Source organism: Lampetra planeri, chromosome 30, assembly GCF_965212315.1.
Source record: "Lampetra planeri chromosome 30, kcLamPlan1.2.h2, whole genome shotgun sequence".
NCBI classification, from domain to species: domain Eukaryota; kingdom Metazoa; phylum Chordata; class Hyperoartia; order Petromyzontiformes; family Petromyzontidae; genus Lampetra; species Lampetra planeri.
Window position 1 is genome coordinate 1809477 of NC_136136.1, and position 27067 is coordinate 1836543.

Below are 27067 nucleotides of genomic sequence, written 5' to 3' on the forward strand. Positions count from 1 at the left end.
TTGCCAATTATGGACTCAGACTATTGTCCTATCATCTCATCAAGTTCCAGTTCATTTATTAGGTATAGCCCTGTGAGCCATTCGGTTCTTGAATCGGGTGCAACCGCAACAAACAAAAACATGAACAAAAAACATCTTAAAGTGAATATGTGACTGAGTGCAAACAGAAAATCCAAAAAAAGACAGCGAAATATTGCAGAAAAAACACCGTACACCAAAGCTGTGTGCAAAACTCCTAGTGGGATGCAAGTCAAACAACCAACAACAACCACAAGACAACATAGAGTCCCTGGCACGTAATAATATTCTACACAGTGGCAGTGGGGGTCGCAAAATGCCGATTTATTACTAATAAACCACAATGATCCGATCGAAATTAGGGATGTCGATCGGATCATTGGTGGGGGGGGGGCACGTGCAGTATGGTCAAACAACCCCCACGACTAACGGGCGGGGGTGGGGGGGACCTCATCCAGCAGTGGGTTGACATGAAGGGCTTCGCTATTTTGGCTGCCCATCGAACACAGACTGTGGGCACCGCGTCGCGCGCTTCTGCGGCCGTCTGGAACGCTCTTCCGATATTAGGAAGAACACTCGGGCGATGCACTTTCAAATCATCTCGACTGAAAACTAATTTCTTTGGAACTGCTGGCTGTGTTAGGTGCTGTTGTCCTTCCCCAGCACCTCCGACGAGCGCGGTTCGGCCACGTACGGCGCGAAACAAGTTGAACGTCAGCCGCTCGCGGGACACAAAAGCCGCAGCAACCAACCCATCAATGTCCCACCACCCCCCGTGCACGGTGTCAAATTCAAAGGTCAATTAAAATGTTGACTTACAACTTTCGTGACTGCAGGAATTAATATTATTGGTTATTTCGGTAAAGTCACGTAAATAGGAAACCAAAAAAATTATTTTAAAAATGTCAATAAAAATAATAAAAATAAAATCTCCGCCTGATGAAGACCGCGTGTGTTGCGATCGAAACGTCGTGGGTTTTTTGCTTTTATTATTTAAAATTTATTATTTTATTATTTTCATTAAATTGTATTATTTTACTTTTTTAGATTTTTTTGTTTTCTATTTACGTGACTTTACCGAAAGAACCAAGAATATCAAACGTCAATGGACCGGCGCCGCAACTTCGTTCTCAAGGACGCCCTCTCTCGGCTCACTTCCCCCATTCATATCGGCAGTGACAGCAGCGGCGGCAGCAGCAGCAGCTTGCGGCGTGTTGCTGTGGCCTTGCTCGCTTCGCCTCTTGGGTCGGCCGCTCCCCAGCGATGGACGGAGACGGCGTGAGGCAGAGGAAGAAGGAGCAGGCGACGAGGGTCAATGAAGCAGCAGCAGCAGGAGGAGGAGGAGGAGATGGAGGCAAGCCTCCGGAGGAGACGGAGCGAGGAAGCGCGCGGATTCTGCGGCCCGGATCTCTGTGGGCCACGCGGGAGCTGCTGCTGCGGGCCCTGGCGCTCATCTACGGTCAGAGCGTGAGACAAAGTCGTGCATTGGTACACTTCTTTGCCTCCCTCCACGACTACCCCCCCACACCCCATCTGGTCTGACGCCTCCCAGCCGTGGACATTCTTGGCACGGCAGTGGCTCGTCTCAAGCCCCATGCGCCCTGCTGGGTCTCACGCATTGGGCGTGAGTCGACCCGTGCCTTGTGAACTCACCACCACCGCCCCCCCCCTCACCACCCACCACCACCCACCACCCACCACCACCCACCACCACCCACCACCACCACCCACCACCACCACCACCACCCACCACCACCCACCACCACCACCCACCACCACCACCACCCACCACCACCACCACCCACCACCACCACCACCACCCACCACCACCACCCACCACCACCACCACCCACCACCACCCACCACCACCACCACCCACCACCACCACCACCCACCACCACCACCCACCACCACCACCCACCACCCCCACCACCACCACCCCCACCACCACCACCCCCACCACCACCACCCCCACCACCACAACCCACCACCACCCCCACCACCACCACCCCCCCCCACCACCACCACCACCACCACCCCCCCCACCACCACCACCCACCACCACCCACCACCCCCCCCACCACCACCACCCACCACCCCCACCACCACCCACCACCCACCACCCCCCCCACCACCACCACCCACCACCCCCCCCACCACCACCACCCACCACCCCCCCCCACCACCACCACCCCCCCCACCACCACCCCACCACCACCACCCACCACCACCCACCACCAACCACCACCTCCCACCACTACCACCACCCACCACCACCAACCACCACCTCCCACCACTACCACCACCCACCACCATTACCACCCACCCACCAATTCTCTCTCTCGAGTCTCACATCTCCAGCAGGCCACGGTGGCTCTTGGCTCACTGCTGCTGCTGCTGACTTGCACGCTGCCTGCGAGCTAGGCTGCATTGTTGTCAATGAATGAGAACGTTTGCAAATGTGAATTGTTTGTAGTAGGACCCAATTGCCCAAGAGAGATCATTGTTTTGTTTTTAATGGAACAGCTATTGATTATGTCAAAACGTCAGAATTCAAAGTCTCGCTATACGCAAATAAGCTTTAGGACTACCCATCTATCCTATGCCAGTACTCCTACATTCATGATGTACTGTCGTCTCGTTAGTACACTACTATTGTGTCGTTTCTACCGCATCTACAGTCCCAAAGAGTGTAATGGAATAGTAACCATAGGATTACCACTGTTAACTTCCCACAAAGTGGTACGCATTTTATCGACCACAGGAATGATACTGTTGATGATCCCGAGACATCCTCTGGCTAGGGCGGTCCCACCCAGCAATATTGTACTAAAGTAATTTAAACTTCAGCACAGTACTGTAGACGACACTTTTCATGACAGCATGGGGATGTTTCCAGCGTCCACAATCCGTCAACTTGTCTGTATTGCACGAGCCGACAGCACCTTTGCGGTCCTTTGCAACAATGAGACATCCACGGCAGCGAAATGGTGACAGTGATCGATTAGATGTGGCAAGCGAAAGACGAAGTGCAAACGTTCTGCCGCGGACGCAGTGTGCGTTGAGAGAGGGCTGGGTAGGCTGGCAGGCAACAGCTGAGATCCGGGTTCCAGCCAGCCGAGATTTAAATCAATGATGTGGTTGCTGCAGCGTTGGTAGTGATGCACGTGCCCAATTAACCAAAATAAAAACTGAACGCGTGTGTCATGTGCTACGCAGAAGGGTCATTGCCCGAAACGTTGCCGATAATTACGTCCTATTTCTTTCGGGGCAGTGTTATTGGCGGATTTGTTATTGCAAATGTGGTTTTGGTAAAGCGTAGGGACTCTTTCAAGATGTGTGACCAGTGTGGACAAGTAGGCCAAATTCCCTCTCGATCGGATCTCTATATCTCTCTGCACTCGAGTCCCTTCCACCAGCATTGGCGTCAGCGAGAAACCTCCAGGCCTGCACGTTTTACCATTACCTCGTGTACTGAATACGGCATGCGTGTGTGTCCCTTGGATCTCAACGGTGGGGAGCGGTAGTGTAGCGGTCAGCGCTACGCTGCGCTACGAACCTGGCGACCCGGGTTCGATTCCCGCTCACGGCCAACACCAGTGTTATCTGAACCGATCCTGGGCCTCCCCTAGGTTGACTCAGCTTCAAATGAGTACCTGGTTGCGGTGCGTAAACATTGTCACTGGGGCGACAAAGGCGGCCGGGCGTGGTGTTGGCCACCCACCCCCTCGTGTGCCATGCCGGCCTTCATAGGTGCTCGCTAACAACACTTGCCCCAACAGTCTGTAAATGCTATACGGGGGGATCTTTGTCCCAACAGTGGTGGCATTTTTGGTGGCACTGCACCAGAACAAAGCGCTGATCGGCGACAACGGCCTCCTGCCGGCGAGCCTCTACCTGCGGCGGATGCTGCGTTACGTCGGCGGTGGCCCCGTGGGCCTCCAGGCCTTCGCCCACGCGCCCACGCTGCTGTGGCTGGCGTTGGACGAAGCCTCTTCGCTGGACTGGGCCCTGGACGCCGTGGCGTGCGCAGGGCTGGCCCTGGCCGCGTTTGTGGCGCTGACTGGCCGTGCCAACATGATCGTGATGGCCGCGCTGTGGATGCTGTACCACTCGCTTGTGGCGGTCGGACAGATTTGGTGAGTCTGCCTTCGTGGTTGAGAGGGCTGTGGCATTCGCCGCAGTAAGTTTGTTGAAAATCCTCGATGAGCCGTTACCAGCTGGAATAATAATGGCCGTGTTTGTCACTTTTGCATTTAAGACTTTCCTAGTCTCTTGTGTTCTCACCTGGTTCTCATCTGGTCAAACAAAATAAACTCAACTCATGAATTTTGGAGGTGTAAACAATTCACTTAATCACCCAGTTATTTGATTAATTATTGCGAAACACAGTCATGATTTTATTCAATAATCTTTTATTTAATTGTTGTGGATCTTGCGGTCGCTAGTGCCTGCAAAAGTCACATGAATCATTGAATACAGCGTTTATTAATAATAATAAAACATTGATTCCTTCACTTTGATTTTATACGTGTCCAGTATTGCGATATTAATCGATGCATCATTGCACCTCTAATATATATAGCGTGTATATATAGCAATTTATGTTTGATTTTTATTGAATCAAGTGTAAAGTTATCGTATTTTCAAAGATGGCTATAGATTGAATATAATAATGGAAACATTCACTCAACACAAACTGCTTAAAATATTCAAGCCTAAATGTGTATGTCAACACGTTATAGAGGAGCGCAGTGACACAACAGTTAGCAACACTGTGCTATGATCTCAGTGGCTTGAGTTCGACTCCTGGTCACGATTTAACATCATTAGCGAGTGATATTGATACAAAACCTGATCCTCCGATTTCACCAACTCACATTGACCCCATGTGGTAATAAAGGATGTTCACATAGCCTCCATAATTGACATGGCATGGGCAGGACTTCATCCACAAATGTAGTGACAAAGGGCTGATTATTTAGAATATTTCACACTATATTTGCACGTGCCTCTAAATATTAACAGTGTGATATAATTTTTTGGAAAGATCGTTGGTAATGTTTGCTATTTTTTTACTTGATTTTTTATCTATTTCTAATATTCAAAATGATTTTGATCTCTTTCAGGTACTCCTTTGGTGAGTGATACAAATTTTATATAACTTTCATCTACAGTCAAAATTGAAAGGTAAAGTTTCAAGGTAACTTAAATGTAACGTTTGATTTATTTTTCTTTCAAAAGTTGGCAATTTCTTTAAAATAGATGATTTCATCAGAAAAAAATACAACAAAAAAACAAAAAGCTCTTGTCGATGTATAGCTATGCTGTGTGCTGAGCTCCCTGAAATAAGTTTGAAGCTTTGTTCATGAGTAGAAAAAACGTACGCTTTAGTGCGTCATTATCGCACTCTAATGAGATCACTCTGATACGTTTTCATGTGGGTGCAGTGCCATCACTGGTGCCTGACTACGTAACTTTTAAAGTTTTTTTCTCGCACGTGAAGCTTTAAACTTGTGTCGGATAACCCATTACCCACAGCCCAGGCGTGTGTACAAGTTAATATTCTATTCGTTTATTGGCTTGCCTATAATGACCGGTGGCTGGGGCTTGCGTGTCTTGCAGGGTGGGAATCGCAGCTGCTCGAGACTGGCTTCCTCGCCATATTTCTGTGCCCGCTGCTGTCACTGAAGCAGTACCCACGTGGCTCGCCACCTTCACGTATCGTCCTATGGGCCTTCCTCTGGCTCATATTTCGAATCATGCTCGGCGCTGTGAGTCCGATTAACACGCATCCTTCTGCTGCCCGTACAGTAACTCTCATCACTGCCACTGGGACGGTGACATGGCCGAGCGGTGACGCGTTTGCCGCCTGTTGCAGAGGGTTCTTGCGGTTCGAGCCCCACGGCATCCCTGGTTAATGTTGCGGGTGTATTAACCAAAATAAATACGTGTGGTCTGATTCGCAGTGGGGGGTCAGTGATCCTGTTATGTTATTGGAAAAAATGTAAGCCATGTGTACTGGTGTCAAATTTGACAAAATTTCCAAATTCGAAGAAATTCTCATAAAATGTACTCAATTAGGAAGATGCGTAGCAACGTCGCCCCCTCCTGTGAAAACTAATAGAGTCTTGAGACTAAGTGAAACATTGTTGGGCAAATGAATGTTACACAATAAAGGAATAACAGTAGTGAAACCCTCGAGCCATAACGTCGTTCAACCAGAATACGCTGCTAAGCTCGCAGTTTACAGATTGAAACGCATTTTTAAAAATCTATCTTTCGATTTTGGACTTTTTTGAGATTCCCGTGTACAGCAATGAAATCTGTTTAAATTATGTACTGCTGTGTTTTTGGCAGTGATGGACTCTTTTCGTGTGTCAATGTTTAACCTGACTTGAGATTTATTCAGGTTCTTAAGTTGCATGTGTCACAATTTATAGGCATAATCTCAATGATTGCCAGCAGGGACGTGTACATGTGAAGTATTAATGTGCGAGTACGGTTACATAAATGCACCTGATGAATGCCGCTGTTAAGTCGTCTATTACAGCAACAAACCATGTTTTTCAGGGTTTGATTAAAATCCGTGGCGATAAATGCTGGCGAGACCTCACATGCATGGATTACCACTATGAGGTAATGAGTGCCATTTTTCTTACCTTTTTCCCGCCTTTTTTCCCCGCCTTTTTTCCCCGCCTTTTTTCCCGCCTTTTCCCCCCAATGTTATTCTAGCTGTGTTGTTATCAACATTTTCAATTCGGAACTCTCCCAGCACAATGCAATGCTTCCGAGATCCCTTCAAGTAACCTCTTATTCACACTCGGAGTGCTGTGTTTTTCCCATATGCCCTGCTGTAGAAATGTTCATTGCATGGCAGTCAAATACATCTATATTTTTTTCAATCTCAAGGACCGACGTGCCAAATGTAATAAAAAAAATACATATTGAATAGGAGGGAGTAGTTTTTTGTGTGCACCCATTGGTGACTGGAGTGAGACCATCAACCACTTATTACAAATTCCTTTTAATTTCGGTCGAGGCAATGATTGCAATTTCAAAGTGACAAAGTTCACAAAATTGACCATCTCAGCCTCACACTGATAATACCAATCGTAATAAGAGTTTAAGTGATGACCCAATTGCACAATACTCTAAAACCGATTTTTATATAAAACATCACCTAACTAAATATTTGTTATTTTTTTGGGCAAAAATGTCCTCTTAGTTCGTTATGGCCAATATACATTAACATAAAACTCTCCATCTGACACTGTGGCAGCAAGTTTAACTTGAACTGGCGGGTTTGACATACTGTTGCTGAAAACCAACACGGTTACTTCATCATACCTGGCAACCCATACGGCTTACCCGTTTTGTACAGGTGTAGGGGTGTCAGGGGAAGGATTCCCACCAATAGATGGGTTAGGGGGAGGGGTGATCGAGGTGATATAAGGAGAGAACGGGCGGGAAAGAGGGGCCTTTGGCGGGAACGGGATTGGGACGGCTGGCGACAGGTGTGAATGGAAGGAAAGGAATAAAGGACGAGACCCCTGCAATCTCGTGTCGGCTCCTCTCTACATTTGGTGGCAGCGGTGGGATCCTAATGGCTACAAAGAAGAATCCTCGCGGGAGGGAGCCGAGGGAGGAGGAAGCAGGGGCCGGGGATCCTTCACATCCTGGGCAACAAGGGGGCCTGCTGTCAGAAGCAGCAGAAGGGGGCCCGGATCGCCTGGAGGATCGCATGGAGGACCGCATGGCCCGCGTGGAGAGGGCGCTCCAGGAGCTCTTGCAGAGGCTCCCTATGGGGGGCCCGCCGGCACCGGGACCCCCACCCCCACGCGTACTACGGGAGGAGAGGCCACGGGAACCGGACGCCGACCAGCCGGCCGGGCAGGAGCCGCAACCAACCTCGTCACGCCAGCCGCCGCCGCTCCCGCCAAAACCCCCAGGGCTAAACACCCAACACGGAGAGCAGGTGGCCGGACGGCCGCGTCGGCTGGGGCCCGTCGACAAGTTTGTGGCTGAGGAAGAAGATTGGGAGGAGTTTGTCCGCCGATTCGAGGCTGCCTTCCACGCTCTCGAGTGGACAGACGAAGAGGCCCTACGAGCGCTGCCATCTGTTCTGGGCAAAGAAGCACTCTCCTCTTACACCTCCCTTCCCTCGCACAGCAAGTCCACGCTACAGGCGGCCTACGAGGCTTTGGGGGAGATCTATTGCCCGGCGGAAGGAGCCTTTAAACGGTTCCAGGATCGCCAGCGAGGGGCTAAAGAATCCCCTTTAGCCTACAGGGGGGCGCTGCTCGTGTTGGCGAGGAGAGCTTTCCCTCGCCTGGCTGAAGAAGCGCTCGAGGACCTCGTGGTCGAGCACCTCATCGCCTACGCTTGCCGCGCCGGCGTTGTAATGCCCGTAGTGACGCCGGAAGAACGCACCTCGCTGTGGGCTGCCCGGACCATCCAAGCCCACGAGCAGGTCATGGGCCGGGCGCCACCCGTGGGCCCGGTGGCTGGCGCGGCGGGGGGGAACAGCCGAGCCGTTGCCGCGGCGCTACTTGGTCCAGCGACACTAACCGCCGAACCTGCACCGTCACCACAGGCTGCCGGTGGGGCATCTGGGGACGGACCGCCGACGTCTGAGACGGAGCCATCGCTGCGGGAGGTGTACGCGGCGATCCGGGGACTGGCGGAGCAGAGGGACCAGCCGCCGCGTCGCTGGCAGCCGCCTCTACAACATCGCGCCGAGCCCCCCCGACGCAACGCCCCGTGGGTCTGCCACCGTTGTGGTCGCGAGGGGCATGTGGCGAGGGGGTGCCGCACGGAGCCGGAGGCCGCCAACGTCACCTGGAACCTGCCGGGGCCGAACGCCGACAGGAGCCAGGCGAGTGACGCCGTCCCACCCGGCCTCTCGGGCGGGCCGGGTAATTACAATTCCGACGCCGCGAACTCACCGGGAGTCTCCTCGGGGTGGGCGCCGGTGGTGTCGTTTCCCGGTCCCCGCTGTTCTGGTCGGGGGAAGGGGATAGCGCCGGGGCCTGTGGTCGCATCGCGACCCGGAGTGGCGTCGCGAACGGACGTGACGTTGCGTCCGGAAGTGACGTCGCGGTCGGAAGTGGTGTCGCGGATCGCGCCGGGAATTGCGCCGGGGCCGTGGACCGCGCCTGGAATCGCGCCGGGGCCAGGGACCGCGTCGGGGATCGCGCCGAGGCCGGGGACCGCGCCGGGAGTCGCGCCGACGCCGGGAGGGACGTCGCGGACGGAGGTGACGTCGCGGGCGGAGGTGACGTCGCGGGCGGAAGTGACGTCGCGGCCGGCAGCGACGTCGATGCCGGGCGTGACGTCGCGCGCGGGCGGGGTTTCGCGGGCGGGCGTGACGTCGCGGGCGGGCGTGGGTTCGCGGGCGGGCGTGACGTCGCGGGTGGGCGTGGTTTCGCGGGCGGGCGGGGTTTCGCGGGCGGGCGTGACGTCGCGGGTGGGCGTGGTTTCGCGGGCGGGCGTGGGTTCGCGGGCGGGCGTGACGTCACCGGCGGGCGTGACGTCGCCGGCGGGCGTGACGTCACCAGTTACCTGCAACGCCGGCGAGTTGCCAGGGGCAACGGCCCGGGGGCGGAGGCAGCCCACACGATTGACATTGCGCCCTGGAGCAATTCCACGACCCGCCTCACCACCGCTTTGCGACAGAGCGAGACGGAACCAGGGGGACCACGCCCCCGTGACAAAGGAAAGGGAGGGGCTCACGGGAAGGCCCACCCCCCAGTCCCCACCGCCCCCTACAATGGGGGGGCCCCCCCACACCACAAGGGGGGCCCATCCTACGTCACCTAGGGGGGGCAATTTGCACTACATAGAGAGCCCAGCCCGCAACCCAGGGGTAAGCCCACACTATGTAACAAGGGCGCGTTCACCCTGCTGTGACGCACTCCAAAGGGAGGAACCCCATCTTCAGTCCATCCACACCCATCCCCCATCATTTCACCATGCACCACAGGATAACGAGACGCCGCCTGGTCAGTGGCCGGACTCAGCCACACAATGGAGGAAGCTGGCAAGGCGGGTGGTAGCGGCCACGTCAGGAACCTCGGTCCTGGTCGGTGAAATCGCGGGAGTGTCGGCACGTATCTTGGTCGATACGGGAGCATCAGCCACGATCATCTCGAGCACCATGCATGAGATGCTGCCGGATAAAATCCGACCTTTAGTCCCCGTCAAGACAACGTTCATTGCAGCAAATGGAGGCAGCATGGGCTTCCTGGGCCAGGTTGAAGCCCCGATACAGATTGGGCAGCTTTCGGTAGCAGGACCCATCCTTGTCTCCGCAACGTTGCCCGTACCCTGCCTGTTGGGGACGGACTTTCTGAGGCGGATGCCAATGAAAATCGATCTGGCCAATGGGCGGGTGGAAGTCCAGGGAACGCATCTCCATTTCCTAAAGGCGGAGGGGGCCAGCCGGGGTGTACCCTACGTGCAGGCTCTGGTCAGTAAGTCTGTCTCCATTCCCCCGGCAGCCCAGATGCTGGTTCCGCTGCAATATCGGTCCCCCCTCGTGACAGCCCGACCAGACTCACCCATCCTGGTGTCTCCGGCGTCAGCGGCCATGGATCGTCATGCGCTGGTGGGGGCCGAAACTATTGTACAGAGGAACCAGCATCTGTTCATTCAGGTGCTGAACACCTCCGATAGAACAGCGACGGTGCAGGAGGGAACAGTTCTGGCCCACGTTAGTCCCTTGTCACTAGGAGCCCCAGGGACAGAGCCCGAGCTTGTAGGCAGCATCAGCCAGTCCGAGGACAGAGGGGCCAAATCGTGGATGGACCAGCTGGCGGGGCCTGAGCCGGGATTGCCGCCCGACCAGAAACAGCAGCTGCACTCGTTATTGCAGGAGTTCTCGGACGTGTTCAGCCGGGGACCGTTCGACCTAGGGCGCACAAATCTGTCACAGCACCACATCAACACGGGAGATGCCGCACCCCTGCGCCAAAACACATATAGAATGAGCCCAATGGAAAAAGGGCACATTCAACAAGCGGTGCAGGAGATGCTGCGGGCCGACATAATTTCTCCATCCTCGAGTCCCTGGGGGGCACCGGTGGTCCTAGTCAAGAAGTCAGATGGGTCACTGAGATTCTGTGTGGACTTCCGACGCCTCAATGCCGTCACGCTGGCCGACGCATATCCCCTACCACGTATCGACGACTCATTGGATGCACTGGCGGGAGCAAAATTTTTCAGTACGCTGGATTTGTTGTCCGGGTTCTGGCAGGTCCCACTAGACGCGGACTCCCGGCCTAAAACAGCATTCCGGACACCACAGGGCCTGTTCGAGTTCAACTGCCTGCCTATGGGCCTCCAGACGGCGCCGGCAACGTTCCAACGCATAATGGAGTTGGCCTTGGCAGGCCTCCAATGGGAAACGTGCCTCATCTACCTGGACGACGTCATTGTTTTCAGCCGATCATTCGAGGAACACATTGACCGATTGCGTCAGGTGTTCCTGCGGTTCCGGAACGCGAACTTGAAGCTCAAGCCGTCGAAGTGCCACCTTATGCAGTCGTCGGTACGCTACTTGGGCCACGTCGTCAGTGAGTCGGGAGTGGCTACAGACCCGGAAAAGACGGCCTGCGTGAGGGCCTGGGCTGTTCCCACAACGGTTCCGGAGGTACGCCGGTTTGTGGGTTTCGTTTCTTACTACCGCCGGTTTGTGCCCAACTTCGCAACCATTGCCAAGCCCTTGCACGTGTTGACGGCGAAGAACCAGAGGTTTTATTGGGGCCCTCTGGAGGAAGAGGCATTCCAGCAGCTGCGCTCACGTCTGACAGATGCACCACCATTGGCCTTTCCGGATTTTGGCCTCCCCTTTATCCTGGACACGGACGCCAGCGATGTGGGCATCGGCAGTGTTTTGTCGCAAGTCCAGCAGGGTCGGGAGGTGGTTATCGCCTATGGTAGTCGCGTGCTTTCATCAGCGGAGCAGCGCTACTGCGTCACACGTAGGGAACTCCTGGCAGTCGTTCACTTTGTGCAGCAATTCCGACCCTACCTGTATGGTCGCAAATTTACGGTCCGCACTGACCACGCGGCCTTGCAGTATTCGCTCCGCATCGACCAGCCTTCGGGCCAGCTGGCCAGATGGATAGAACGCCTGCAGGAGTACAGGTACCAAGTAGTGCATCGCAAAGGGACCAGACATGCCAACGCAGACGCATTGTCCCGACTGGTGCCCCAGGGCCCTTGTGCATGCACCACAGGCGGGGCACGCTGCAAGGAGGCGAGGCCGGAGGGGACGGTCATCGCTCCCGTACGCACGGCGGAGGGCGCACAGGGTGAGGTCCAGCTGACCGACCACGACCTGGGGCTGACCTTGGACGATTGGAGACGGCTACAGCTGGAGGAAGCCCCACTGCGAACACTACGCGCCTCAGCAGAGGCAGGGGGGGAGGAGTACATCGTATGGGAGGATCTCCTCATGCGATGGGACCCGACAGGGCGCCGGCGATGCCTGGTAGTTCCGGAGTCGCTGCGTCAACAATTGGTTATGGACGTACACGGCCGCCAGCTGCTGCATCTGGCAGGGCGGAAGACACTGCACACATTACAGGGTCGGTACTTTTGGCCAGGTATGACCGCTGACGTGCATCGATGGGTCGCTACCTGCGTCGAATGTGCGCGGCGAAAGCCGCCACCCCGGGTAAGCCGGGCGCCCCTACAGCCCATCACGGTGACCAGGGTCAACGAATTGGTTGCGTTGGACATCTTGGGACCGCTGCCGGTCACGCCACGGGGAAATAAATACCTGTTGGTCGGAGTCGAGTACTGCACGAGGTGGCCGATGGCGTGGGCCCTCCCGGACCAAACGGCACAGACCATCGCCGATGCCTTCGTGGGAGGCTATGTCCTTGATAAGGGGGCACCGGAGCGGTTGCTCACGGATCAGGGCAGGAATTTCTCCTCACAGCTATTGAAGGACGTCTGCTCTATCCTGGGCACTAAAAAGGTCCGAACATCTCCATATCATCCCCAGACCGATGGGATGGTAGAGCGGCTTAACCGCACCATAGCGGCCATGCTGTCCCAAGTGGTGGACGAAAACCATTCCGACTGGGACCTCCACATTCCATCGGTCTTAGCGGCGTACAGGGTGGCCCCACACGCGGCGACGGGGTTCTCGCCGTTTTTCCTGATGTACGGACGGGATCCCGTTCCGCCTATTGAGGTGCAGCTGACGGACATTCCGGCAAGAGCCGACGCATGGCCGAAGGCACTAAAGACCTCCCTCATTTATTTGAGAGAGGCCCGCCAAGCAGCCGAGGCCGCATCGGCCGCGAGCCAAGAGAGTAATGTACGGATACGGGAGAGGACAGTGACAGCCAAGCCCTTTAAAGTCGGGGACCAGGCATGGCTACACTGTCCTCAGGTGCCGGTTGGCCTCTCACCAAAGCTGCACCGACCCTGGAAAGGGCCGGTCGAGGTCATCAAAGCACTCCGACCGCAGTGCGTCCAGGTCCAACTGGGTAAGCGACGATGGTTTGTACACCCCACCCGCCTTAAGCCATACATCTCTCCACCGTCATCTTCACCAACATCACCACCAACATCACTGCCAACATCATCATCATCCCTACCCAGGCCAAGGTCGCCGACCACCACGCGCCGACCGGCAGGGGGTTCGGTGCCCTGTGTTCCCTTGTCACCTACAGCACCCCATGTGAGGCCTGACGGAGCGGCGGCACGAGCGGGGGCCGGAGAGACAGCGGCGCCAGGCAAGGCGACACCGGCACCACCGAACCAGGGACCGCGACGAGAGGGCCTTCGAAGGAGGGGGCCGCCACGGTCATCTGCTGCCTGTGGATGTCCGGGCTGTTACGGGATGCTGGCTGGAGACCTGGGCAGGCCGCGCAATTGATTTGTTGTGTTATATTGCATTGTATGGTTGTGGGGGGGGGTAAGGGCTGTCGTCACTGTCAGTGGTGGGAGGCATGGGGAGACTTAAATGGTCCATGGGGGAGGCAGAACCGAGGACGGTTATTTTTTCTCCAGGGGGGGGGGGTGATGTAGGGGTGTCAGGGGAAGGATTCCCACCAATAGATGGGTTAGGGGGAGGGGTGATCGAGGTGATATAAGGAGAGAACGGGCGGGAAAGAGGGGCCTTTGGCGGGAACGGGATTGGGACGGCTGGCGACAGGTGTGAATGGAAGGAAAGGAATAAAGGACGAGACCCCTGCAATCTCGTGTCGGCTCCTCTCTACACAGGGAAATTGAGGCTTCAGGTCTATACAGTGTACAGCCGTTTCAATACGAGCAAAATTTAACAAGTATTTGTCTACTTGTTTGTGTTTTTCCCTTGTGATGGGACTTTGTAGGATGAACGTTGAGATTTATAAGAGCACGGGGTGACCAATACGGTCTGAATTGGTCTGTAATAAGCAGAGGTGTGGACTCGAGTCATGTGACTTGGACTCGAGTCAGACTCGAGTCATGAATTTGATGACTTGCGACTCGACTTGGACTTGCATAACAATGACTTTGTCCCACCTCTGAGATGTGGACTCGAGTCATGTGACTTGGACTCGAGTCAGACTCGAGTCATGAATTTGATGACTTGCGACTCGACTTGGACTTGCATAACAATGACTTTGTCCCACCTCTGGTAATAAGATAGGCACTGATACGGGGTTGACAGGGATGCTTCATATTCATTTCGAGAATAATGATGTAGTCTCATCCAAGGGATGGAACATGCCGGAGAATGCATCCATCACATCGAGATGTTGTAATGAAATCAATTGGTGTGCAGGTGCTGGGTGGATTGTTACATCGCACGACTCTTGAAAGATGAATGTATGTTTGTTGAACTTTTTTTGCACCGTGCGTAGCCCACCATGTTAATTGGAGGTGCAGGGGAAGGACAACAATTCGAATGCAAAAAGCAGTTCTAAAAAATTTGTTTTCCATCTAGATTATTTAAAAGTGCATAGCTCCAGTAGCTTCCTAATATCGGAAGGAAGAGCGTTCCAGATGGCCGCAGAAGTGCATCTGAGAGTGCCGTGCGATGCAGTGACCGTCTGAGAGATGGCGATGGAATGGGGGGGGGGCGGCATGGCGGGGTGAGCCTTAACCCAGCAGCGTATTGATCTTGGCTGATGACGACGACGATCGTGGTGATGTTGTTCCTCGGTGTCTCAACCAGACTCAGCCGGTGCCAAACCCCGTGGCGTACTATATGCACCGCGAGCCGGCGTGGTTCCACCGCGCCGAGACGCTCACGAACCACTTCATCGAGCTCGTGGTGCCCTTCTTCCTGCTGCTCGGGCGTCGTTTCCGCATCGTGCACGGCCTCCTGCAGATCCTCTTCCAGGTGCGGACCGCACTCGTCGCACGAAACGCGCACCCTCAAGGGATCACGGGCCGGGGGTCCGTACCTCCAATGAGCACGGTCGGCTACGTACGGTGTGAAAGAAGTTCAACATGTTCGTGCATACATAACGATGGACTGCTCGCCAAGGGGAGGGGAAAACATTGCTGGGAAAACACTGTCAATGAACAGTTTGCCAATACCATCATGCCTACAAATCCGGTTCCCTATGTAAGTCCATTATATTTTTGGTCAGTACTTTAATGCAATGCTTACCGAGGAACTTGCTTCAGAAGGGAGAGTGTGAAATCAACTCGGTCGTACCAAATTCGTATTTTATGGAGCACTCGGTGCGACGTTGAAAATGCATGAAGTGGCTGGGGTGGCTCAATGGGCTAATACGTAGTCAGAGCACTGAGCCTGGACCACTGAGAACCTGGGTTCGAATCCAGGTAACCCATCTGTGATTCAAAAGCGTTTTGAAGTGTGTCAGCTCCGTCGCCAATGACTGCACAAGAAAACGGTCATCATTCGTTTTTACGCGAACTTGGCTCTTTGCAACTCTGAAGACGAAACAAAAAATGTAGTTCGTAATTGCTATGTGACGACCATTTTGTAGTAGAGCACATGGGAATTTGCGCTGGGTTTTTTTTTTGGATAAAGGGCAATTGAATGGACCTCTGAAGTAATTTTTAACATGCGATAGAACGTGATGCGTTTAAATGTATTCATATCTCATCATGGTCATAGCGCAATCGGAATATAATTTAGATGAAAAAGCAAATGTTTAGTAAAACATGCAATGCTCTAAGATGACAAAAGTAGTGACATGGCTGTCGCCTGATGAAGCTAGTTGTAATTACTGGCGAATCGTCGTACTCAGATTGTAAATGTTGTGGCTTTGCTGTCCAACACACCGCTGTGCTGTACTAGTAACGAATTGGCACGTTCTGTTTATGTGACAAACCTTACTAGTTGGCTGTGTCAGGTGGTGGCGGGTTTAACGACACATCTATATATTTACGCGATCTAACCCAAAACATCTGTATTATGGAAAATTACTTTCCTGCATGAAAATTTGCCTTCGTCTGGTCAGCAAAAAATATGCTCTGTTGGCCTATCAGCATGCCCATCCGTGACTCTGGTTGACTTCGAAATGAACTCCTCACAGTGATGTGGTTTTCATCGTCTCTTTGTCTCGTGCCAGGTGGTGTTGATAATCAGCGGGAACCTCAGCTTCTTGAACTGGCTTACCATAATACCGAGCCTGGCCTGCTTCGACGACGCGTCTCTGAGCTTCCTCATGAGCCGGTCCAAAAGGGAGAAGTTGATGGCACTTCAAGCGGAAGAAGAAAAGGATAAGCCACCCCGCAAACTGGGTAAACCTGGGTGCCTTTCCACATGCGTTTAATTTCAGCTGTCGTCAATGCTTTTGCTTATTGGTGGGGGGGGAGGGGGCCCAATAGGAATTTTAAACGCAAAACGCCACTGAATTGTGATGCTGCCTTGGCAGTGGGGTGGACAGTGGCGATGAACAAAATCTCAACATATTCATCAATAACACTGCCCTCAAGAGGAACATATATATATACGATCGGCAATGTTACGGGCGATGCCCCTTTTTCATAACAGATCTTTCAGATGTCACCGAATGACGAATGGGTGTTGCCAGGTTGAAACTATTTATCTCTTGTCCTCAATTGGTGTGGCTAAGATGCTTGCAAGGATGGTAAATATCACTACTGCGCATAGGTTTTCTCAGTTGTGCTGTATCTGATAAAAAATATATATATAATTTGTGGGCTATTTTTAAGTAGTGGGCCTTACTTGGCTGCAAGCCGTACGAAATACATTTGTGGACCATAGCTTCCCCGCCCCTGGTTTAATACATCTCGAGATTTGTTTACATTCAGTTATACACATATATTTTAAACACGCGATTTCACGTGCGTATCAATTAATCTGTTCAACTTAAAACGTTTGAACGTTCCTTCTAGGTGCGCTGGTGCGCAGTTGCGTGCATGTGCTGCTCGCACTGCTCATCGCGTATCTGAGCGTGCCCGTGGTGCACAACCTCATGAGCTCCACGCAGCGCATGAACTCCTCCTTCGACCCGCTGCGCATCGTCAACACCTACGGCGCCTTCGGCAGGTGAGCCCGCCGGCTTCGTGCGACCGAGCAAGGCGGCGCTCGTCTGTCTCTTGTGTTCCCACGAGCGAATTGAATGTATCACGAGCTGCGTGACCCGATTGTATACGCACCTCGCTATCCCCATCCCCGTTCGCTCGCTCGTGTGTGTGCGTGCGTGTGCGTGCGTGCCTGCCTCTCTTGGCACTGTTCAAGTTTGTTTTTGTTTAACCAGGTGAGAGCTCAAGATAACAACACCAGGGTGCTCTTGAATTGCAGGAGTGGCCTGGCAAATAAAACTCGTAGGAAAACAAATGTGTCGTCACATGAGAAATCGATAATATTGCAGAAACGTAAATCTAAGTTAAACAATAAATTCATTGTCGGGGTAAGTCGGCTCGGGCAGATTTTTTTACGTTTCACTGTACAGGAAAAATTCAATTACAGAAACATTAAACAGATATAGGGGTGACTATTATATTAAAAGACATATATATAATGATTGTATTGATAAAGCGCCCTTCATCAAATATCTCAAAAGCGCTGTACAAGACGCAAGCAGCAGACCCTCAGCACAGTGACAACAAAGCGACGGTCAAATCATGAAAGCAATTTTTGAAAAACGTGAACGCGTGTGTCGTGCGCGTGGCCGCCGCCGCCGGCAGCATCACCAAGGAGCGCACGGAGGTCGTGCTGCAGGGCACGGCCAGCGTGGACCCGGCGGACGCGGCCACCGAGTGGGAGGAGTACGACTTTGTGTGCAAGCCGGGCGACACGCGCCGCCGCCCCTGCCTCGTCTCGCCCTACCACTACCGCCTCGACTGGCTCATGTGGTTCGCCGCTTTCCAGGTGCGTTCGGCCGCCTCGCCAGGAGCCTTTTCGACTGCCCCCTCGGCATCGGTCTTCACTGTAAACCGGCTTCCGCCTGCTCCCTTGAAAGCCGTCTCTCCTCCCTCGCCCATCCTGCTGCTACTCCCTGCCTCCGCCCCCCAGTGATGACCAGGCCTAACCCTATCACTTTCCCTATCACTTCCCCTATCCTTATCACTATCCTAACTCCTTTCACTACCCCAACCCCTATCACTACCCCTGACTTCCCCTATCACTACCGCTACTCCCTGCCCCCACCCCCAGCTACAACCAGCTCCACCCCAATCCCTCTGTAACCTTTCTTAACTATCACCAAAACTACACCACCACTAAATTTGGATTTAAAGCTTTCGTGACTGCAGGGATTCATCTTCTTGGTTCTTTCGGTAAAGTCACGTAGAAGGGAAGTAATAAAATAATAAAAATAAAACATAATAAAATAATTCTCACGACGTTTCGGCCACAACGCAAGCAGCCGTCCTCAGGTGAAGAATTATTTAATTATGTTTTTAAAAATTATTTTATTACTTCCCTTCTACGTGACTTTACACCACCACTTTTAATAAACCGCACTCTCAACAACTATCACCTCCTGTATCATTTTGATCATGGCTTGAAAGCGCCTGGGAATAAGGCACTGCATACATCTAGATGATAAGGTGATGATGATGTTCCGTTTACTGTTTTCACAATATTTGTTTTGTTCAAAACGTGTTTTTGCGTTGGCGCTGTCAGTTCTTTATTAGCTAGGAGGGGCACGGTAAGTCTCGTACAGACGGTTCAAAATGGAAAAAACTTTAGCATAAAGTTCTGTAGATATTTGGAACTTACCCTTATGAAAATTGGCCAAATTGATCTAAGGGTTTGCCAGAACCTATAGATCCAATGCAGAGCAAAAAAAAGCACAATTTTCAAATATGAAAATGCATTTTGCTCTGACAGCTGCCATAGCACTGATGAGATACTTCCAAGGACGAAGCCATTTTGGAAAGCTAGCCATGATCTTTGTGTTGAATGAATTCCATGACTTGCCTACTCTCTGATATCATTTTAATCAAAGTTAATTAATGAATTTTAAATGATAAAATATACTTCAGAACCCTCGAGGAGTGTTAGTAATTAGTTTTTTAATCAATGTTATGAATTTATTACTTGAAAAATTAATGCATACATTTGTCATTTTAATTAACTGTGTCATTGGGGTGTAAATTTTATGAATGTGTGGCCATTAGCTGTCTCGCCATTTTGCCTCAAATAACCCCAATAAATATCTTTTTACAGATTTTTTTTTTCTTTTAATAGAACCCGATGACATATGATATCTCTGGGGCGTTGGCAGAGTAGTTAACGCTGTGCGCTATGAACCCAGAAGCGTGGGGATCGCTCCGCGCACATCAGTGGCGAGCGATGTCTGAACCAACCTTGGGCGCCCCCTTCAACAATCCGCACTTTACTCAGCATGGTGAAAGTATGGTGAAAACTAAAAATAAGAACCATTATCAACATTGCATGGGAAAGCCTTCATCCCGTATTGGATTGATTCACCGCTGCAAATCAATGTGATTATTTTACACGCAACTGCAGCGGCCATGGTAAATCCTCAGCGAATAAAAAAAGATCGGCAACACGTCAACGCCGACGTGAAGCGTTGCTCGATGAAGTGTTTAACGAACGCGGCGTTGTCCCTGTTGTTCAATAAGACGTACGAGCAGAACCCCTGGCTTTTGCATCTTGTCGGGAAGCTGCTCACCAACGACAACCAAACGCTGTCTCTGATGGGCAAGAACCCCTTTGAGGGCCGCGACCCTCCCCGGTGAGTGGCGACCTTTCTAAAATCCACAGCCACTTGTTTACCCCTTTTCCATTGTACTGACTGAGCCGTGCCGGGGCCGTACCGAATGAGTCTGGTGCGGCTCAGGAGGCGCCAGGTTGACATTTCCGCTGCAGACGCCGTGCCGTGCTGCTGACGTCGCAAACAATAATCGATTCGGAGACGTGTGTAGGATGGGGTTGAAATGCAACGAACACACCATCGGCTCACTCGCGATATACACATCGAATCGTTTGCATGAAAATTGCTTATTTACAATGTATGCAAATAATATAATAATCTGACACTCGGCCTCATGAAAGCAAATCTGTATGAACGAGGTATAGAAATGAATGAGTTTGGAAAGGAGTTTGGTAAAAATGTTCGCCAAAGAAATTATAATTGATCCACGATTCGAATCACCCAGATGATAATATCCCGTCCCATAGCGTTGGCTGGACAACCCCGAAACCACCGTACCACGACAAACACCATCCCATTACCGCACACTGTTAACGACGGCTGCAAGCTAAACCTACCAGCCGGGAGAGGCCGCTAACACCGTCGCCTTGCAGGTGGATAAGGGCGCAGCACTTCCGCTACCAGTTCAGCGAGCCGGGCAGCGCCCGCGCGTCCGCCGGGCACTGGTGGCAGCGCAAACTCCTGGACCGCTACCTGCCGCCCGTCAACCTCGACTCGCTCGCCGCGTTCTTCCGCGCGCAGGAGTGGCCGCATCTCCGCGCGCCCCGCAACCAGCCCATTTAAACGCCGCTGCGCTCCCGCCGTCGCTCCCGAAAGACAGGGAAAACAACAACAAAACGAAGCACGTTTGCGGCGCAAAAAGCCGTGATGTATGTTGAAGTTCTTTCGCGCCGCACGCAGGCCAACCGTGCTGATCGTGCTTCGCTTGGCGACAGATGTTTGGGTGAACGACGGAAGGGTGGCGGTGGCCGGTGAGGCTGCAGGGAAGTATGCGCCCACTGCTGTCGGTTTTTCAGCTTCGTGCTGCTGCTGTAGCCCCGAGGGTGCTTAACGATCTTAGCGTGTGCCGGCAGGCCCACGTGACGTCACACGTCCGGTAACGTTTTAACGTTGCAGTGTCACGCGTACAGACGTTTATGACCTTGCGTGTCTCCGTGACGTCGTAACGTCGGCACGCGCGACCAGTAATCTGTCCCTCTCTCGTCTCAAGGGCTCTTGCTTATCTTGCTTTCATTGCACCGTTATCATTACCATCAGCCATGGTCAATCCACTGCTGGATGAAGCCCTTCCAAAGCTACCCCCCCTGTCCCCTTTCGCAATCCTGCAATCTAATAATCCTCCCAGCACCTGCTCGACACGAACTGATTTCATCGCTCCACCTTCCCAATGGACATCCTGTCGGACGCGTTCCATTCCTTGGCTGCCACTGCGTTACGATCCGCGGCTGCTTTTATCTCACAAATCTTTATCCCTTGTTTGGAGCATACTCATAGCTTGTTTAATATCTCACCTTACTAATCTGTCCCTGTTAGTTTACCATATCTCTCAATGGACCATATTTGACCTATGGGCCTCCAGTTGAAGAACCTTGCCATATCGATTATTGGGGATCATGGTGTTGGTATTGCACTTATTAGCCTTGCTATTGGGCACATTTTACACAAACCATATCCTAATTTAACACGGCCATGGGCACTTAATACGTTTTATAGGGCGAAAAGAAGACCTACTTATGATGATCATTTTGGCAATGTTTACTTTTTTCCACCATGTACTGCGCATACCAAGTCTACTGTATGGAGTTATTCTGTAATCGGAAACTTTGCACTGCGAAGACAGTAACGCCGATCGATTGGGGAAGACCATCAAACAATTACCTCGAGGTTCTCCATTGGTGGATTATCTGGCTTGCGGATTAACCGTCATTGTGAAAAAATAAAATATCTATGTACGCACCGATTCTATCAACTTTCCGCTCATCGAGGGACAGTGACCCGGTTCTTACTCCACCACAAATATCCATAAGTAAATGCAAACACGTGGCTTTAATTCAAGAAAAAATATATTTAAATAGCTGAGTGATGTGTACGTCACGTGTTTTCTGCCCTGCCGTGTAGAAACACGAGTTTGTTCTACTTCTTCACACGACATTCTACTTAGGTGAATAGTAAATAAGTTTTACGGAATATTTTTTGTTTATCTATCCGAGCCATCATTCCTCTCCCATTACCTCGGGAAATTCAGAGTTGGCTGCATGATCAGGCACTGCGGAGCTTGTCCCAACACCTGTCTAGCGAGTCACATTTAAAGAATGTGGAATTGGTTTAATTTCAAGGATTACATGTCTGGAAAGACTCAAGATTACGTTGCTTTATTGTATGTTTTGGAAGTAAAAGCATGAAGTGTATTTTTTTACCAGAACTCAAGAGACTAGGATAGTCTCATTTGCAAAGTATGTTTCACTCCGAGTCACCTTTTGTTGAACTGTTTTTGCCGAATCAAACGATTGCCAATTTAACGTTGTGTTTTCTTACAATCGTCGGCAAGTGTGCGTTCCCAGTAAACATCGCAACGTTGGGCCAACGTTAGAATGTGGTTAGAAGCTTTTGGACACTCGGCCCAACATTCCATATTTTCTGGATCAAGACTGAAACTTTACTTCACGGGAACCCTTCTACTCTGAGCAGGAACAAGGGAGGGTGAGGCCTCTTCGGTTGAGAGTGAATGGAGTAGCAACAAGGGGTCATTGCCGCAGGGAGGCGAGGTGGTCCACGCGTGTGTCTCAACGAGACGACCCAGCAACACGCGACCGATGGGTCACTGCCGGCACGTGGTTCGGTCGGCAGCCAAAGGTTGGCAGGCAACGTTTTTTTCCCAACGTTGGCCTAACATCCTGTTACGTTTCATGCAACACCAAAAAAAACACTGCTGTATGAATAAAGATTTATTTTGTGGCTCCAAATAAATGTCAATTTGGTACGGTGACCATCAGAAGCGTGTTTCCTTGAATAATTGCTACTTGTGAAAGATGCCGCCTGAGCGACGCCAAGTGTATCAATTACACACAACTCCGTTGTGGACGACATCAACATTTTTTTTTAGATCAAATCTAAAATACATTTTCAAGCGAACAACCGTCAATTATATCTGAAATGAATGCCTCAACGTGGTCATCTTGTGTGGTTGAGCGAGCAAACTAGGATGAAGGGTTCTCAAAGTATACATGACAAAACTCTGAAGCGGAGGTGCAAAGAGGAGGTATGAGCACGCGTACCGAGTGCACGCAGTTGGTCGCTGATATCACGGGGCATGGACGTGCTTTATCGGTTCTTGCGGGGCCAAGCAGATCGAGGCCTCGAGGTGCCCGGCTTTGCATCTTTGGCAGCATCGAGGATGGCGCTGCCGCCGCTGCTGCTGCTGCTCCCGCCGTCGTTGCTGTTCACGGGCGCTGGCGCCTGGCCATTGGCACCCGCTGCCTTCACCTGCATCTCTTTCAGTTGCCTCTTGTGGTCGCGCTGGTTCTCCATGATGAGGCGCACCTTCTCGCTGATGTGGGCGAGCATCGCCAGGTTGCTCTGCTCCTGAGCTTCTCCGTCCGCGCGGGTGGAGCTTTCCCTCGGCTGCTCGGCTTTGAAGCGCTTGCCGTTGCCTGCCATCGAGGACGCGTGAAACATTTTGCGCTTTTCGGCCCCGTCGAGTCTGCCGCCGTCGACGAACCCATCGGCGTAGCCGCCCGACTCCATCTCGTCGATGATGATCTCCTCCTCGTCGATCTCCACTTCGACGATTTCCTCTTCGGTGACCTCGTCAGTGTCGTCGCCGTTCGACCCCAGCTTGGTCGCGGAACTGGTCAGGACATGTGCGGGGCTCGCCTCGCCGTAGGGCCTTTTGTCGGTGACCGCCAGCATCGCGGCGACGCACGCCCTCACGGTGGCCACCTGCGTCTCGGACAGCGACGCTCTCCCTGTGGCCTCGGCGGGGGCCCCCTGCCTTGCATCGCTGCCGGCCGATTGTCTGCTGAATAAAGTGCCGACGACTATGTTCCACGCACTGTGTAGCTGTGCAGAAAAGAAAAAAAACACGGAACAGTTAATTGATGGAGAAACTTGAAACTATTCGGACGTTTCTTACACGGGTAAATAATGAAATAATGCCCAATGTGCATACCGTGTCAACCCGTACGGTTTACCCCCTATTCTTGTGCAGGAAATTGAGTTTTCAGGTCCATACGGCGTACAGCCGTTTCAATACGGGCGAAGTTTTTTGTATTTGTTTGTGCTTCTCCCTTGTGATGGGTCTTTGTAGGATGAACGTTGAGATTTATAGGGGGCACGGGATGACCAATAAGGTATGGATTGGTCTGTCAAAAGGTCGGCACTGATAAGGGGTTGACGGGTATGATTGTGTGAGTACTGTATTGTACATTGTCGCATAGCGGACCAGCTGAGAACAGAGGTATAGGCGTATATGTGAAAAAAGGTCAGATATGTGAACATCCAAAGCGAATAAGAGCAACACCAATGCGCTAATTTAATACTGCACTGGGTGTACGCGGTGAACCAGCCATGTGTGGGGTAGAATCATTTTCCATTCAAACACGTCCCAAGTGTTAATACTTCCCATTTGAGCCCTGCGGCCACTGGAGGCGCTGCATTCACGACGATGTTAAAATAATCGATTCTCGAATCAGATCGCGACATCGAATCGAAAATGCGTCGACTCGGGAAGCAGGAGGGTCGTTTGCGATGTTCATTTAGAAGACGTCTCCAAGTCCCGTTCAGGCTGACGGACCTGAATGTTAATGCTTTATCGACAAAGGTCCGTGCGTGTTGATTTAACCGTGTTCAATTAATATTGTAACCTAGTCCCCATCCCGTACCCAAAATAAACCAAACCGCACAACAGTCTTGGGGACTCGGTAAACAATGACGAGGTGTAAATCAATGATCTTAAAGATCCACCCTTTGCCGTTCTCAAGACATCTGTCAGCCTCATTTGGGGCCTTCGCCCGGTTTAAATCATAACAACAACAACAACGGAACTTTTACCGAACTCACCACGGAGATGACCGTAACTGCCACCGCCCGCAGGCCCCGCGCGACCGGCAGCAACGGCCAAGCGAGCAGATGGAGCAGCAGCACCGCCAGGAGCAGCAGCAACAGGAGGTCGCAGGCCTGGGCTACGCTCCAGCCGGCAGGGAGGGCACAGCAGGTCCAGCAGCCCGTGTCCTTGTCCGGCCGAGGCACGCACAGCACCGAGCGAGAACACGGAGATTCTTCACGGTCCCACTGCCGTCCCTCCGCGTGTCCTGCGCCGCCGCTTCCAGCTCCTCCTCCTCCACGCGGCGTCCCCTCTTGAACTTCAGCACCACTCCCGGTGAGGACAGCGATCGCGTTGCCCATAGTGGGGGTTGGTGGGTCGGTGCGTGTGGGTCGTCCCCTGGACCCCCCGCTCCCTCCTCTAGGTCGGCTCGACCTTATACGATGCCTGGTGCCATGTGGAAACGGCGATTGTCGAGATGAAGGCGGCCGTCCTGGGGTGATGATGGTGACGGCGGCAGCGCCGCCATCGCCTCCCTTCCTCAGCCGCGTGCAACCACCAGCTGACCGTGAACAACGCTTTGCCCCAACAGCGGCTATACCGTCGGGGGGAGGGCGTGTGGCTGTCTCGTGGGCGAAACTGTTGTTGTTGTCGTTATACTGCACACAGTAAATGCCAGAGCTTCAGCTTGTTTCAAGATCATTTTGCCAGTGTCTGTCCAACTAAACGGGTGTTGTGCTTCTTTTGAGTGCTGGGTAATGAATTCTCCTTATATCAGAATGAGAATGTTTTTTTTTATATATACTGGAGGAATCGGATCAGAACGCTACAACAAACAATACAAAAACACGATAGGAGTGCGAAGTATCAATAAGGTAAACAAATCACTTGAAAATATATACAAATAAAACTAAACTATTTTTGTATCTCACCAAGTAAAGCCCACTGACCTGGGTTTCTTTCTCAGAAGCGACCTGGCTACACATTATAGCCCAATCACTGGGTTTCCGGTAAGTGTGACAAATATAACTCGGCAAACTGGGATCAAAATGTAAGTCGTGGCCATGCAACCCAAACTATGGGCCGTGCGGAAAAGCACGAAGTCTACGCTCTTTCAACAGAGCAGGAGGAATAGCAAAACTCGACGAACTCCCAACGCCTGGAGCTCTCTCGTCCTGGCCTCCAGACCTACACATTGACAACCAGCTCCTGAACATATTGGCAGAGGCACGAATAGAATATCGAAATAATAAAGATGAATAACGCACTGCATTCGGGAATTTCCTCGTTCATAAAGCGCAAAGCTGCCGCTAATGCGCTGTTTCACAACGTCCGCAGTTTTTCACAGGCGGGGGAAATGTTGCGAGTAATCACATTCTCGTTATTTTCCTGGTGATTTGTTTTTTAATTGGCGAGAATAAAATATGAAGAATGTGTAAGTCAGATGATTTGTTTAATCGAGCGGCGTGTGCTTGGTGATGTATCGGTTGAACGTGCAGCGTTGCCTGTGACCTGTCCCTGACTGAATTCATGTCACGCGTGGTTTAATTTCACGTGGGACAAATTCGCTGCGTCCTAAAACCATTGCTGGATGAAGGACCGTGGGAGGTTATTTGACCATACTTCACCACGCTGATAATTGTACGTTGGTGCAGGCGGGATGCATAGAAGTGCAGCAGAACAATCCACTTTGCTGCATTGCCCACTGCGTGAAAGTGAATTCAGGTGCATTGGAAATCCAGTCATTGTAACTTGAACACAATGCGATGGGACATGGGCTGTCGTGTTTGTTAGGCATAAAAACAATGCATTTACCGAGATGCATAGGACCCGACTAAGTCCATTCTACGTGAACACATTGCATTGTTATCCC

The 27067-nt window shown here is 52.1% G+C and overlaps 3 protein-coding genes across 3 annotated transcripts; 2 read left to right on the forward strand and 1 right to left on the reverse strand.

Moving 5' to 3' along the window:
- Positions 1-1168: 1168 nt before the first annotated feature.
- LMF1 (lipase maturation factor 1) lies at positions 1169-23139 on the forward strand. The gene is made up of 11 exons (XM_078608424.1): positions 1169-1477; positions 3839-4157; positions 5148-5158; positions 5644-5792; positions 6592-6657; positions 15200-15367; positions 16572-16743; positions 17362-17515; positions 18157-18340; positions 20062-20174; positions 20747-23139. Exons 1-11 carry the CDS (start codon positions 1282-1284, stop codon positions 20934-20936), a joined length of 1722 nt encoding a protein of 573 aa, XP_078464550.1. The 5' UTR covers positions 1169-1281; the 3' UTR covers positions 20937-23139.
- On the forward strand, positions 7479-13804 carry LOC144728780 (uncharacterized). The gene is made up of 2 exons (XM_078608421.1): positions 7479-8896; positions 13710-13804. Exons 1-2 carry the CDS (start codon positions 7625-7627, stop codon positions 13719-13721), a joined length of 1284 nt encoding a protein of 427 aa, XP_078464547.1. The 5' UTR covers positions 7479-7624; the 3' UTR covers positions 13722-13804.
- LOC144728782 (uncharacterized) lies at positions 21785-26663 on the reverse strand. The gene is made up of 2 exons (XM_078608423.1): positions 25212-26663; positions 21785-24212 (listed from the first exon to the last, which is right to left on the reverse strand). Exons 1-2 carry the CDS (start codon positions 25554-25556, stop codon positions 23475-23477), a joined length of 1083 nt encoding a protein of 360 aa, XP_078464549.1. The 5' UTR covers positions 25557-26663; the 3' UTR covers positions 21785-23474.
- Between the last annotated feature and the right edge of the window lie 404 nt (positions 26664-27067).